Raw genomic sequence first — 13,330 nt, forward strand, 5'->3', positions numbered from 1 at the left:
CTTTGGCTGCAATCACAGCACTGAGTCTGTGTGGGTCTCAATCAGGCTAGCATCTGGAAACTGCAATTTTACTCCTTTCTTCTGTGCACAGCTGCTCAATCTCTGTCCTGCTGTACAAGGATTGGATGTGAACAGCCACAATTTCTCTATTATATTGAGGTCTATTATTTGCAGCTTTCCCTGTATGCCTTTGGTCATTGTCTTGCTGGAAAATAAATCTTCTCCTGGAAGCCTTCCAGGGCCGCCTCTGAGAAGCATCCCCACAGCATGATACTGCCAACACTGCGCTTTACAGTGGGGATGGTGTGTTTGTGGTGACGTGCAGTGTGTGGTGTCTGCCAAACGTAACATCTTGTCTGATGGCTGAAAAGCACCATTTTGGTCTCGTCAAACCAAAGAACTTTTTTCAATGTGACCATGGAGTCTCCCACATGCCTTTTAGCATGTTATCTCCTTTTGCCATATAAAAAGCAAGACTGGTTAATGGTTAAATATGAAGCCTATTGTGGTGTATAAATAAAGCTTGACATGGCTTGATGTAATTTTTTGTAACAGTGCAAAACCAAAACACTGTAAAGTGCAGTATGTTCACCTTTTGTGTCTCAAACTTTCTCTGAAGTAGACTCAATGGGATCTTTGTTTTGGAGCCTTTATTGGCAGGTTTTTGGGTTAAGGCCACTACACTTAAAGTAGAATAAGTCTGTAGAACAGCTCTAAATGTAGCCTATAATGAAGAAAATCCTGTTGTGAGTGACTAAAGGAAAACAATAAAACACAAACATCTGCCTGATTTAAAATTAAGATGTGCGATTTATTTCAGACAAAATGAAAATAAACATTAATTTCACAAACACTCATTCATGAGTTATCCTGAGCAATGCAACATCCAGATGTTGACAGACTCAAGCAGTTATTCCTCAATAAAGCACAATTTCCATTTAAACAAAATTCCCAAAATATAAAATCATCCTTTTCTTAGAAAGTGCTTTAAAAAACTGGACATTACAATCAGTCACCAGCACTCCTGATGTATTTCCTTAATAATTTCTCTCTCCCAATATGATCAAATAAAGAGAAACCACTTTCAGGAGAAGAATCACATTACAAGTTAAATTTAGAGAAAATGATTAAAAAGTCTGCCCCTGAGCTCCCAGTGGTTTTGTGATGTAGAAGAGTGAGTGCATTGTTTTTAATGTAAGAATAAAAAAGTATTCATCAGCACTTTGGAGTTAAAAGAGAAAAGTCTTTAAGCATCCGACACTGTTCATGTGACACTTTATCAAGAACTGGATTGTATCAGCAACAGTGATGGGATTTTCAGTCATAGAGCAGTCAGAGGAAGACACGAGGAACAGCATTTTCATCGCCTCTGTAGACGGATTTCCTCAGATTTCCACCTCTGTAGAAATTTTGGCGGTTGAGTTTGGCAGGCGCAGAGATGTACCACATGACCACACCTGTTGGGTTCACTGACACCACAAAGTCAGTGGAGTCTTTCAGCAGTGCCGTCTTGTCAGTGAAGACATCATAGATCTATGGGGAAGCACAGGAGAGAAGTGAGTAGCTCCTTTGCCATATGACATTTATGAGGTTACAAACATGTTCTTGAAGCACCTGCAGGGAACTCTCAGTTTGTAATGATTTAAAGAGACGCCATACACAGTATCTCTTTGCTGATCCTGTTCTGTACATTGAAATGAGCAATTTCTGGCTGAAATTGTAAACTGTTAAAGGTATAATATGTACCATATACAAACTAAAATATCTAAATTAATAAATTAAAAAAAAAACTATTTTATTCTATATATTTTTATGTAGTTAACACTAACAAATACTTGAGGAGTTTTCAAAGCTAGACAAATGTTTCATTTCTATAGTTGTAACATGATGTTTCATGTCTTAGTGGCTGCCATGACAGACAAGAAGTTTATTATTGCCACAGAAATACTGGATGTTACATCAAAGACTGCTGCATAAGGAAGAATACACCACTACTGGAAGCTGCCCTTCTGTTGCAGCATCTCCTTCATGTTTTTTTTCTGTTAACACTAATGGAGCATGATTATTTTCTGCCAGTGCCTGCACATTTTGCTGCCCAAGCTCCCCCTTTAATACATAAGTTCACCCAACCCCCAAAGCATCATGGTTCAACCCATCACCGTTAGTCACATGTTCTTTACTGAGAACTCCATTTAATTCTGTTCTCCATGTGTTGCATGTATGTAAACGATTCCTTCCTTGTTTTTGCAGCGAGCCATCCCAGAATGCTGTGCAAGTGGTCCAACACTTGTTGCTGATGGTGTTGTCTGCTTCTGTAGGTCATATAGAGGCATCAGCAGGGCTAGGTATGATTTATTTTTGCTCACCAGTCATGAATTCTAGTGGTTTTGCAAAGTTACTAGCCACTTGGTATTTCCACTAGCCAAATCTGTTGTTGGGAAATTTAGTGTTTCATGCCAAATTGGGTATGGCCGGTACAAGATGAAACACATGCTGCATCTTCCTTCACTGATGGATGAATATAAGCTCTTCCCTTAATAAAGCACTTCCCCCGTATATAGAAACAGTACACTACAGAGACATGTCTGACAGTGCCGTTAGAGACAGTCGTCTGTGAGTTAATGATGCTTATATTTCAGTCTGACAAATCTCCATCATGCTGTCAAACTCTCATCTCCTCTATTCTCCTTTAGACGTCTGTCATCATTTATGGTGTGTCTTTATGGGTTAAAAATTAAAGTTTTAAAATTTATTACAATATCTATTAAACAATAGATGACGTAGATTTGCTGCATAAAGTTCACATTGAAAAGTTTTAAACATCTATTTTTAACATTTATTGTTTAATATTAATAAATTAAATACATGTTCAATTATGAAATAAATCAAATCATACAAACAAAAGAAATCACTTTATTCAGCAAAATTCTCTTTGACTCCTTAGTCATCAGTTACAGACTCTAATCTGTCTGTCTCTGTTTCTCACTTCCTCAGTTAACCATATTAAAGTTTCAGTGTTTCCATTGTCTTTTATATCACTAATCATTAATATATGACAAATCTAAATCTGCGAACATAGATGCATCAGGTGTAAATAACATTTAAATAATACACACATGTGCAGAGGTTTTATCATTTAGGTGTCCCTCTACAAACAAATATTATTAAGGGAATATTAATCGAACAATATTTCAACAAACTGCAGACCCTGGCTCAAATGGGTGACAGAGACACACAGCTGGAGCGCACATAAACAAAAACAGCACTGATGTGCATATTCTCTGTGGACAGAGAGGAGCTTTAAAGCAGGAGGAGAAAGTTCAGGTCTGTTTTTATTATCCAGTACTCTGAAACTTCACTGAACAGAGTGAATATAACACATGTATAAATCCCCACTGCATATGTGTGTACACATGAATAGTCTGTATAAATGTATATGACTATGTGCTATTTTTATTGTTTCATGCATCCTGAGATCAAGGCAGTTTCTTTCTACTATGTATCTATCGGCTAAGAGTTTGAATGACAATAAGGTATCTTGAATCTTGATTTTTGCAGACCTGTTCCCCTAATCTCACTTCACCATCTGTGGAAATGCTCAGGAAGAATGTGAGAGGATTCGAATGGAAAATTTGTTCTTTGAAGAAACAAATTATTTATTTATATATTTATCTTTTAAAGATTTATTTTTGGGCCTTTTTTAGATAGAGGAAGGACAGTGGATAGACTCGGAAACAGGGAGGAGAGTGGGGAGAGGCATGCGATAAAGGGCCACAGGCCGGATTCGAACCCGGCTCCCTGCGTGCATGGGTAGTGCCTCAGACCACTTGACCACCTGCGCGCCCAAAAACAAATTATTTGTAACTAATAACATCCTTTCCATATGAACATTTTATGTCAAGTTGTTAAAGTAAGTAGCTTTGCAATAAGCAGGATAAGGTATAGGGAGCAGGCTGTAATAGGCAAACAAAACCCTGACAGGGTGAGTCAGACTCTGGCAAGATTTATTCCCTTGCATAACTGTGGTTACGAGATAAAAATGGGAAAAGAGATGTGAGGTATTTTAGAAGTCACAGAATGGATATAAGAGTTTCTTTGTCATTATAGGGTTGATATGATGATAAATATTCATTGTTACAATCAGTTAAAAAGACTATATAATCATGTGACACAAAAAGCCAAAAAAGGGAGTAAATCTGTCAGTAGTAATTTAATATAATAAGTCGTGAGTTCAGCAGCTTTGAAGTTGTCAGTTTGATATCAGTGCAATCCATTACATTGGTTTTCAACATTTTTTGCCTAAGGTACACCTAAGATCAAGCCAAAATCTTGAAGCCCCCTATATTCATATCAATACAAATTAGCCTCTTTAAACATGTTACAGTAATGTAATTTGTTGTATAGTTTAGTTATAATGTACAGTTGTACATATTCCCAAGGCACACCTGGACTTGCCTCAAGGCACACTAGTGTGCCTTGCCACACCATTTAAGAACCACTAATTAGTGTATTTAACAGGTTAGAATAACAACTGATTTGTATTCCACACAGGATGCATGTTTAAAAATGTTTAATATAATACTCGGGTACGCTTATATTTGTTTGAAGAGTGTTGAGAACCAATGGTGTTGTGGAGTTTTTCATCAAGCTAAAAAAAATCCTTAAAGACACTAGTTTCCAGATATCTGGTCGATATCCTTCCAGCCTGAAACTAAAACTGCTCTGAAGTCTTGAAGACTCACCTTGTAGCTGCCAGTGGTGTAGTTGAGTTTGCTGAGGGAGGTTTTGTAGTGGTAGGGCATGTCAGTACGTCGACTGAAGAATACCAAAGCACTGGCATCGTTTGACAGGGGGCGCCAGAACACTTGAATCCCATTCTTCTCCTGATAGAGGGAATACAGAGAGTTTAAATAAGGGCATGATGGATTAAAAAAACACAACTACTACAGAGCTATAGGGTCCATTTGAAAAGTTTGTCACCTTCACAATGCGTCTTCCCTGGATGCCCATGGGGTCCTGATTGATGCTGATGACCATTTTGTTCTGCAAGATGCTGCGTGCTCCACCGCTGATGGTACGCAGGTCATTGGACATGAAGAGGGGAGCAGCCATGATGGCCCACAGAGCCATCTGAGAGCGAGACTGGTCCATGCTGAGGCCAAAGTCACCAATGATCAACTGTGGAGGTAAGAAATCACAAAATAAAGGAGGATAAATTAAGCAACAACAACCTAACAGTTGTATCTTTCCTTTTTCCATTTAGCCTTTTCAGCCTTTGCTTGGAACAAATGCAAAAAGACAAGTAACCTAATGATGTGGTTTCACTGGACGCTTTTAAGGGGATGGCTTGGAGGCAGATACAATCACAGCAGATGCTTTGCTTGGTTTACTTACAAATATGGCTGATTTTGACAGATACACTATATTGCCAAAAGTATTCGCTCACCTGCCTTGACTGGCATATGAACTTAAGTGACATCCCATTCTTAATCCATAGGGTTTAATATGATGTCGGTCCACCCTTTGCAGCTATAACAGCTTCAACTCTTCTGGGAAGGCTTTCCACAAGGTTTAGGAGTGTGTTTATGGGAATTTTTGACCATTCTTCCAGAGGCACATTTGTGAGGTCACACACTGATGTTGGATGAGAAGGCCTGGCTCTCAGTCTCTGCTCTAATTCATCCCAAATGTGTTCTACTGGGTTGAGGTCAGGACTCTGTGCAGGCCAGTCAAGTTCATCCACACCAAACTCTCCCATGTTTTTAGAGACCTTGCTTTGTGCACTGGTGCACAGTCATGTTGGAACAGGAAGGGGCCATCCCCAAACTGTTCCCACAAAGTTGGGAGCATGGAATTGTCCAAAATCTCTTGGTATGCTGAAGCATTCAGAGTTCCTTTCACTAGAACTAAGGGGCCAAGCCCAGCTCCGGTAAAACAGCCCCACACCATCATCCCCCTCCACCAAACTTTACACTTGGCACAATGCAGTCAGACAGGTACTGTTCTCCTGGCAACCACCAAACCCAGACTCGTCCATCAGATTGCCAGATGGAGAAGTGCGATTCGTCACTCCAGAGAATGTGTCTACACTGTTCTGGAGTCCAGTGGCGGCGTGTTTTACACCACTGCATCCCACGTTTTGCATTGCACTTGGTGATATATGGCTTGGCTGCAGCTGCTCAGCCATGGAAACCCATTCCATGAAGCTCTCTACGCACTGTTCTTGAGCTAATCTGAAGGCCACATGAAGTTTGGAGGTCTGTAGCGATTAACTCTGCAGAAAGTTGGCGAACTCTGTGCACCATGCGCCTCAGCATCCGGCGACCCTGCTCTGTCATTTTACGTGGCCTACCACTTCGTGGCTGAGTTGCTGTCATTCCCAGTTGCTTCCACTTTGTTATAATACCACTAACAGTTCACTGTGGAATATTTCGGAGTGAGGAAATTTCATGACTGGACTTGTTGCACATTCCCATTCTTTCACAAATGTTTGTAGAAACAGTCTACATGCCTAGTTGCTTAATTTTATACACCTGTGACCATGGAAATGATTGGAACACCTGATTTCAATTATTTGGATGGGTGAGTAAATACTTTTGGCAATATAGTTTACGTATCTGATAACTAAATTTGTATCTTGTTTTATTGTCCCTGTTTCTGGCTGCTCAGATTTTTTGTCTGAAACTGCTGATTTCAGCTACCTGTCTTGGCCACGGCACTTTTGAAAAATAGGTTTTTATTTTCTCTTTGAGGTTTTATTGTTGAATAAAGGTTGAATAAAACAGAATAAAACAATGAAAAAAGCATCAGATAATGTGTATGCATTATGAAGCAGCAATGCTGTTTCAGACAAGTAAATTGAGTCATCTTCTGGTTTTCACACTGATCTTTCCATTATTATTGATCAAATAATAAATAACCAAAGAAAATAATTACTGCTGTCAGGTAATTAAAAAAAAAATTTAATTAATGACAGGCTTTGTGATTAATTACACATATGGATAATATGAGCAGGATTGCATTCCAGATATATTTACTGTGTAATCCTGTTTGTAAGTGGTTTATTTATTTAGATTTAAGTTTATTTTCACATTATTAACAATGAATTCACAATTTACTGTGTTCTCCTTATCCCCCTAGCACACTGACACTGGCTGTACAGTCTGTCTACCCCTGCTCTCAGTCTGACCAGGCTGTCTGCCTCCCCCTTTTGTCCCTCTGCCTCTTCATTGGTGTTTTGTTTTATTTTTAAAGTAACTTTGTTATTCCTCATCATCTCAAGTTTTTATTACACAGAGGTGCACACAGGAAGCTTTTTGTTAGTGATGTACAAGTTAGTAATGAAAAATGTTTTGGGGTAGCAAAAAAGGAGGGAACTTTTAAACAGATAAGTCCCCACATGCACAGATGAATTCACCCTTTTTGACATAGTATTTCTGCATATCTGTGCATGCAAGTGGCTGCTTATCTGTCATTTTGTCTCGTGTCTGTGTGCACACACTCTGGAGAAGCACTCAGAAAACACAGGCAGGAGAAGAAATAGAGACTACAGGTGATCTTATTGTTTAATCGAAGATGGTATTTATCTTTTGGATGAATAAAATAATAATTATCAGAACGCCACGACTTGTATGGCTTGTTCTTTATCCAGATTACAAACCAACGGTGAACAAATATAGAAAACAGTGACGTATGACGTCAGTACGATTAATGTTTGTTACTTTTTTTAATCTTGCTATGTTTGTGTGATAAATTAAGTGGAAAATGCGTTATTTAAATAGCCCTTGTAAAAATGAAAATCTAGCGTCTGTTGTGTTCTTTCATATGGCTCTTCTTACCATATCAGGGTCATTCCACCTTCCAGGTCCAGCTGCAGGTATTAGGATTTCCTGGTTCTCAAAGAACCAGTCAACAATGTTGAGGACACTGTCCCATGAGTCCTGGATGTCACCGTAGTTGCGCCACAGGTTGCAGATCTCGCCCAACTGAGTGTAGTTTACCTGAAAGCATGAACACCAAATAAAAAGAAAAGCCAAAAAGAAAACTGGGTTAAAATGTGAAAAATTTAAATAAATAAAACATTCTTTTTAAGTCTTCAAACTTAATAACTTTCTAATAAAAAGACATTAGATGCAGTATTTGCCAGGCTACAAAATATACTAGCAAAACAAGTTCTTATCATTTTCAAACAGAAAATGAATGTTTTACCGAAGGCAGAGTTCAGATATCAATATTTGATGGAATAATCTTGATTGTTGCATCTTGGCATGCACTTGATCAGACTTTATTATTGCTACTGAGTGATGTTATACCATTCAGCCTTAAAATTTGAGGCAGCCAAGCTTTGTTGGGTAGCTTGTCAGATACCTACAGTGCCTCATTAAGTAAAATGAAGTGTGCCTGTTTTGAATTCTTATACTGGAAGAGATTAGCTTCCATGCATGAAGAGATGCTGATTTAAGGGGCTATCTTATCAATTTTCCTGGAGCTGTATATACAGCTATATATTCATATACAGTACCTTAGGCGGAAGGCCCCCCTGATAGGCAGGCCAGCTGCAGGAGTAGCCAATAGGACGGCCAGTAGCGTTCAGAGCCTTGGACATGAGAGGGTAACCTGACCAGGAAAAGAGCAAGACAAGTTAAACCAGATCAAACCTGGAACATTTAAGCACCTCTCCTCTACTCTTACCCTTCTCTTGCACTGTAGCATTGGAATAACAGCCATCAAATTTAAACATGTCCACCTCCCAGTCTGCAAAGGTCTGAGCGTCAATCTCGATCTTGTCCAATGGGGTGCCGGGGTAGCCCCCACAGGTGTGTGTGCCCATGTCACCATAGATCCCAAGCTTTAGACCCCTATCATGCATGTAGCGTGACAGTTTTGGGATTCCTCCTGGGAATCTGAGGAGGAGAGATAACAAAGTATAAAGTATTACCAGAGTGCACATCAAAAAGAAAAAGGACTTGTAATGGGGGGAATGGAACTCTACTTGTTCTGAAATTTGTGGTCAGAAAAGCCTGAAATAAAGGATAAAAATAGTGGGTTTTTGTGTCTGGATTTATAAACACACTTCCACCTTGTGGTAGGTCATGCTGATGCTGATACTGCATTTAAACGGTATACATTACACCAGTGAAGTTACTGACACAAGTATTTCTGAGTCATATGATCGCATGACAGTCACATTGGAAGCACCTTGTTTAACAGTTTTATTGACCATTAGGCTTAGAAGTTTCAGATCAGTGTTTCAGAGAGGAACAGTCACTTCTGTTTGTGGGTGTGTTTCAGCCTCTGTCAGCACTTGATATACAGTTTACCCAGTCTGCATCAGCATTCACTTAATTCTGTACTGTTACCTTTTAGGATCAGCCTGCAGCCGTCCCTTCTCATCTCTCTCCATGGAGGACCAACAGTCATCGATGTTTACGTAGACGTAGCCCAGCTCCCTCCAGCCGTCCTCTGAGAGTCTATCAGCCATGTCAATGAACAGATTCTCACTGAAAGAAAAGTAGAAACATAATATTAGAAGATGGAATGAACTATTAATTCATTTTAAATGACAAAGTCAAAGGTTGCAACTGAATAGACCTTTTAGCCTGAGGCGATTCCAAACAGAGCCATTAAACCCAGAAGGATTCAAGCTATAGCCATAGTAGATGCTATTCATATTCCCTAATTAGAAAAGAAAGGAGTGTCAACCCTCCTTTCTAAACTGACTGGACCAAAGGGGGGGGGGGGTTAATATTTCTTGCAGCAGCATCATGTAAGGTTATGGGCCATGCATATAATCATGAAAACATAAAATCAATCCAGCTATGGTAGATTTCTTTAATTCTATTTTACATAAATTGAAATAGGTCATTCACTGTGTTCCCAAAATCAATTTTGCTGCTCTGATTTTGCTGTTAATGGCCAAGAGTAACAACATGTTTCATTTTTACATGACAAAAACAAAACTATTTATCTGATTTTGGAGTATTGTTTGTAGTTCAAAGTGCATTCCAGATTACCAAAGAGACAATCATCTCATAAAAGAGAAGTAGGACATGATAAGAGAAGCCCTATAGTGATAACAAGCACAATTAAAAACAATTATGTGTTACAGCAAGTGAGCTTTCTGTGGTCTGTTTTCTACCTTCTGTAGGTGCAGCTATACTCCTAGACAAAGAGCATTTCTGTTCTTAAATCCTTATTAAGTCTTCTTTGCTTCACTTCTTCAGGAACTTTGCAACATTTGATGTTAAAGAAAGGTTATCAGAGGAAAATCTTTTCAAATGTTGCACAATATTAACACATTAACTCTCTTAAAGCTCTGTTTTTGGGCTCCACCACATGAGCAAAAACATGTGTCAGGAGAAATTGATTTTGTATTTCTGTCATTTGAATTCGAGTTGCCATACTTGAATAATTGAAACAAATATTTGAAATTTGATTAATTAATTTGAATTTGTATTATTTAAACTGAGTCTAAAATACAACATTTTAAATTAAATTTATAATTTTCAAATTGAATTAAAATAAACTTGGAACTGTGTTTTTTTCCTTATTAAAATATTCAAATCCTTATGTTCAGTTCACTCTTCAGATTCAGACTGTCAAATTTAATTTCAGATTTTTTTGTGCACATGTCCGGCTGATAAGGAAGAGCAGTCAAGCACAGAGTCATTGCATGCCATTTTAACCAATGAAACCTTCGTTCTGATCACATGAGTAAATGGCATCGCTTCTGATGTAGAACCGCCGTTAAACAAAAGAAAGAGAAGAACTGCCATTTCCCTATCTTTACTATGGACGGCACTGGGAGGAACACAGTAATATCAATTTACCATGTATTAGAGGAACAATTTTAAATTAAACCAAGTATATTATATACATACTGTATATATTAAATATTACTTAGCAGTTGGGAAATGGTGGTTCTACGAAAAGACACAAGGTAATCATGTGATCAAAACAAAGGTGCTGATTGGTCAAAACAGTGTGCTGTGACTCTGGACTAAATTGCTCGTCTTTATCAGCTGGCCATGAGCACAAAAATCCTGAAACTGAATTTGACAATCTGAATCTGTAGAGAGAAATGGATGTGAGTTTTTTAAGAGGAAAAAAAAATACAGTTTAAAGTGTCTTTTAATTCAGTTTGAAACTTTTGAATTCATTTTCAAATATTGCATTTCAGATTCAGTTTGAATAATACAAAATCATATTAACTGATTCCATTTTAGATATTTATTGAAGTCATTCAAGTTGAGAAACTTAAATACAGATAAAAGAAATTTAAATTCAGTTTCTGTTGACACATATTTCTGTCCATACCACCATCTCATCATCACCACTTATTTTATTTGGGGGCCTATAGCCTTTATTTGATAGAGCTAAGGGTAGAGCAGGAAATTGGGAAGAGAGAGTGGGGGATGACATTCGGGAAAGGAGCTTTAGGTTGAACATGAACCCAGCAATTAGCTTTGAGGACTGTAGCCTCTGTAGCCATTAGGCATCCACTACCCTTATGGTCACCCACTACTAAATCATTGTATTGCTGATTGGTGCTTGTAAGGTAGTGCAAAGGTGGTTTTAAAGGTGGAAAATGTTCTGATGAGGAAGAGACCAATCATGCATCAACTGCAGGAAATAAACACCACCACTTCTCTCATTTGCTCACAATGAATATTCTGAGTATTTCCTGCTGTGTTTTCACATTAGGTCCCACAACTTCACTTGGAAACTCTACAAGGAAGTTGGTATGAGAAAAAATGATAAAGTCTGAGTGAAACATTTTACTATTTTGTTCCCACAAGCAGGTCACCTAAAAAAAAACTTTGGGAAAGCAGCTTTTGAGGCATGAGTGTATCTTCACAGTAAAGCTGCAGGTTAAACAACTGCACAATGAACAAAACTTTGCTATAAAGCTCTTTATGGGAGCTGCAAATTCCTGTAATAATTCTATGTAGATTCATTTAAGGAACACTACATTTCAAATTTATCATAGAAGTTAATGATTAGAGCATAATTTAAATAGTTTTTAATTACTCCTATAAGGATATACATTCACAGGTTTTTTTAACACTACACTGGTCTGGTTGGTCGAGCTCCACCCCTCAAACTACACTGAGGCAATGTGTTTGTCATCTATAAACACATCAGAGGATTACTGCTTAGCATTTGTCTGACTGGCTGATTGTAATGTTTGCCAACATATTTCACTCATCTAAAGGTTAACTTCAAGTAAACCATTTCAAATATTAAAATGAAAAAGCGAGGTATTTTAAAACATGACTTTTTTCGTTTTGACATTACTTACATTAAGTATCAGTTGAGAAGTGTGTGTCTGCATGTTAAAAGTTGGTGACATGATGACAAGCCCCAACCTAATGCTGAATTAATTGTATGTCTTCCTAATAATATATCTCCAATATTAAACTTCCCCCAGACAAAATGACTTTTCCTATTAGGAAAAGCTTTACTGAGATAGCAGAGTGTGGTTTCAATAGGACGTTTGCTTGCCTGATGCAGTTCTTGGGGTCATTATTGCAGTCAATGTCACATCGGAATCTCTCCCAAGCTAACCAGCCCATAGGAGGGGTCCTCATCACCCCATTGTCCAGGGCGAAAGTGGCTGCAGAGAGTGCTAATGCAAATAGAAACACAGCCAAATGCATCTCTGCAGGAAGAAAACGTGAATCAGATGACAGTAGAAGACATCAGCAAGGTGTTCTAACTGCTAAAGTTATGAAACTTACCACTGGCATTTATTATTAACTGGGTGCAAAATGACTAGGATCTGTTATCATAAACTACCTGAATCTCACCTGACTGGGTGTGACTGGCAGGGAATAGACACAACCTGTCAGGTGACTTCTTCTAGCGCACACAACCTAAATCAGCTGACCTAACGAACTATCAGTACAACTGAAAGACAAAACCCTCCTATAACTGGTCATATGCAATGTAAAATGTACAATTCACTACCAGAAAAGGATACAAGTCATTATCATCCGTATGTATTTTTCTTTTTGTTTCTTTTAAACCGCAGTTGTATCCAATCATCAGCAAAGACAAGAAAAACGTAAAATAACATGATCACCAATAGTTATTTGCAGTTTAAAAACAGTTCTAACATTGTGTGCAAGCTTACATTTTCCTCGCTATCTTGTAAAGATAAACTTACTGAAATTTATGAACAGCAGTCAGATATAGAGATGAAGACGAAGAAGTCTCCTCACACTCCGTCTCTCTGCTCTTCTCCTTCGTTAGGAACTTAAGATAAATCAATCATTGTTACAAACTCATCTCCAGCAGCCCATATGCAGGAAGGACTTTCAGCATCACA

General features: G+C 38.3%; 1 protein-coding gene across 1 annotated transcript; it reads right to left on the bottom strand.

Annotated features, from left to right (window-relative positions):
• Positions 1-790: 790 nt before the first annotated feature.
• Positions 791-13,317, bottom strand: naga (N-acetylgalactosaminidase, alpha). Its single transcript, XM_041805706.1, has 9 exons — positions 13,169-13,317; positions 12,505-12,661; positions 9,360-9,500; positions 8,692-8,903; positions 8,522-8,616; positions 7,839-8,000; positions 4,981-5,178; positions 4,743-4,883; positions 791-1,533 (listed from the first exon to the last, which is right to left on the bottom strand). The coding sequence occupies exons 2-9, from the start codon at positions 12,657-12,659 to the stop codon at positions 1,333-1,335; spliced, it is 1,305 nt and encodes a 434-aa protein (XP_041661640.1). The 5' UTR covers positions 12,660-12,661; positions 13,169-13,317; the 3' UTR covers positions 791-1,332.
• Positions 13,318-13,330: the final 13 nt, after the last annotated feature.

Source organism: Cheilinus undulatus, linkage group 14 (genome assembly GCF_018320785.1).
Source record: "Cheilinus undulatus linkage group 14, ASM1832078v1, whole genome shotgun sequence".
Taxonomy (NCBI): domain Eukaryota; kingdom Metazoa; phylum Chordata; class Actinopteri; order Labriformes; family Labridae; genus Cheilinus; species Cheilinus undulatus.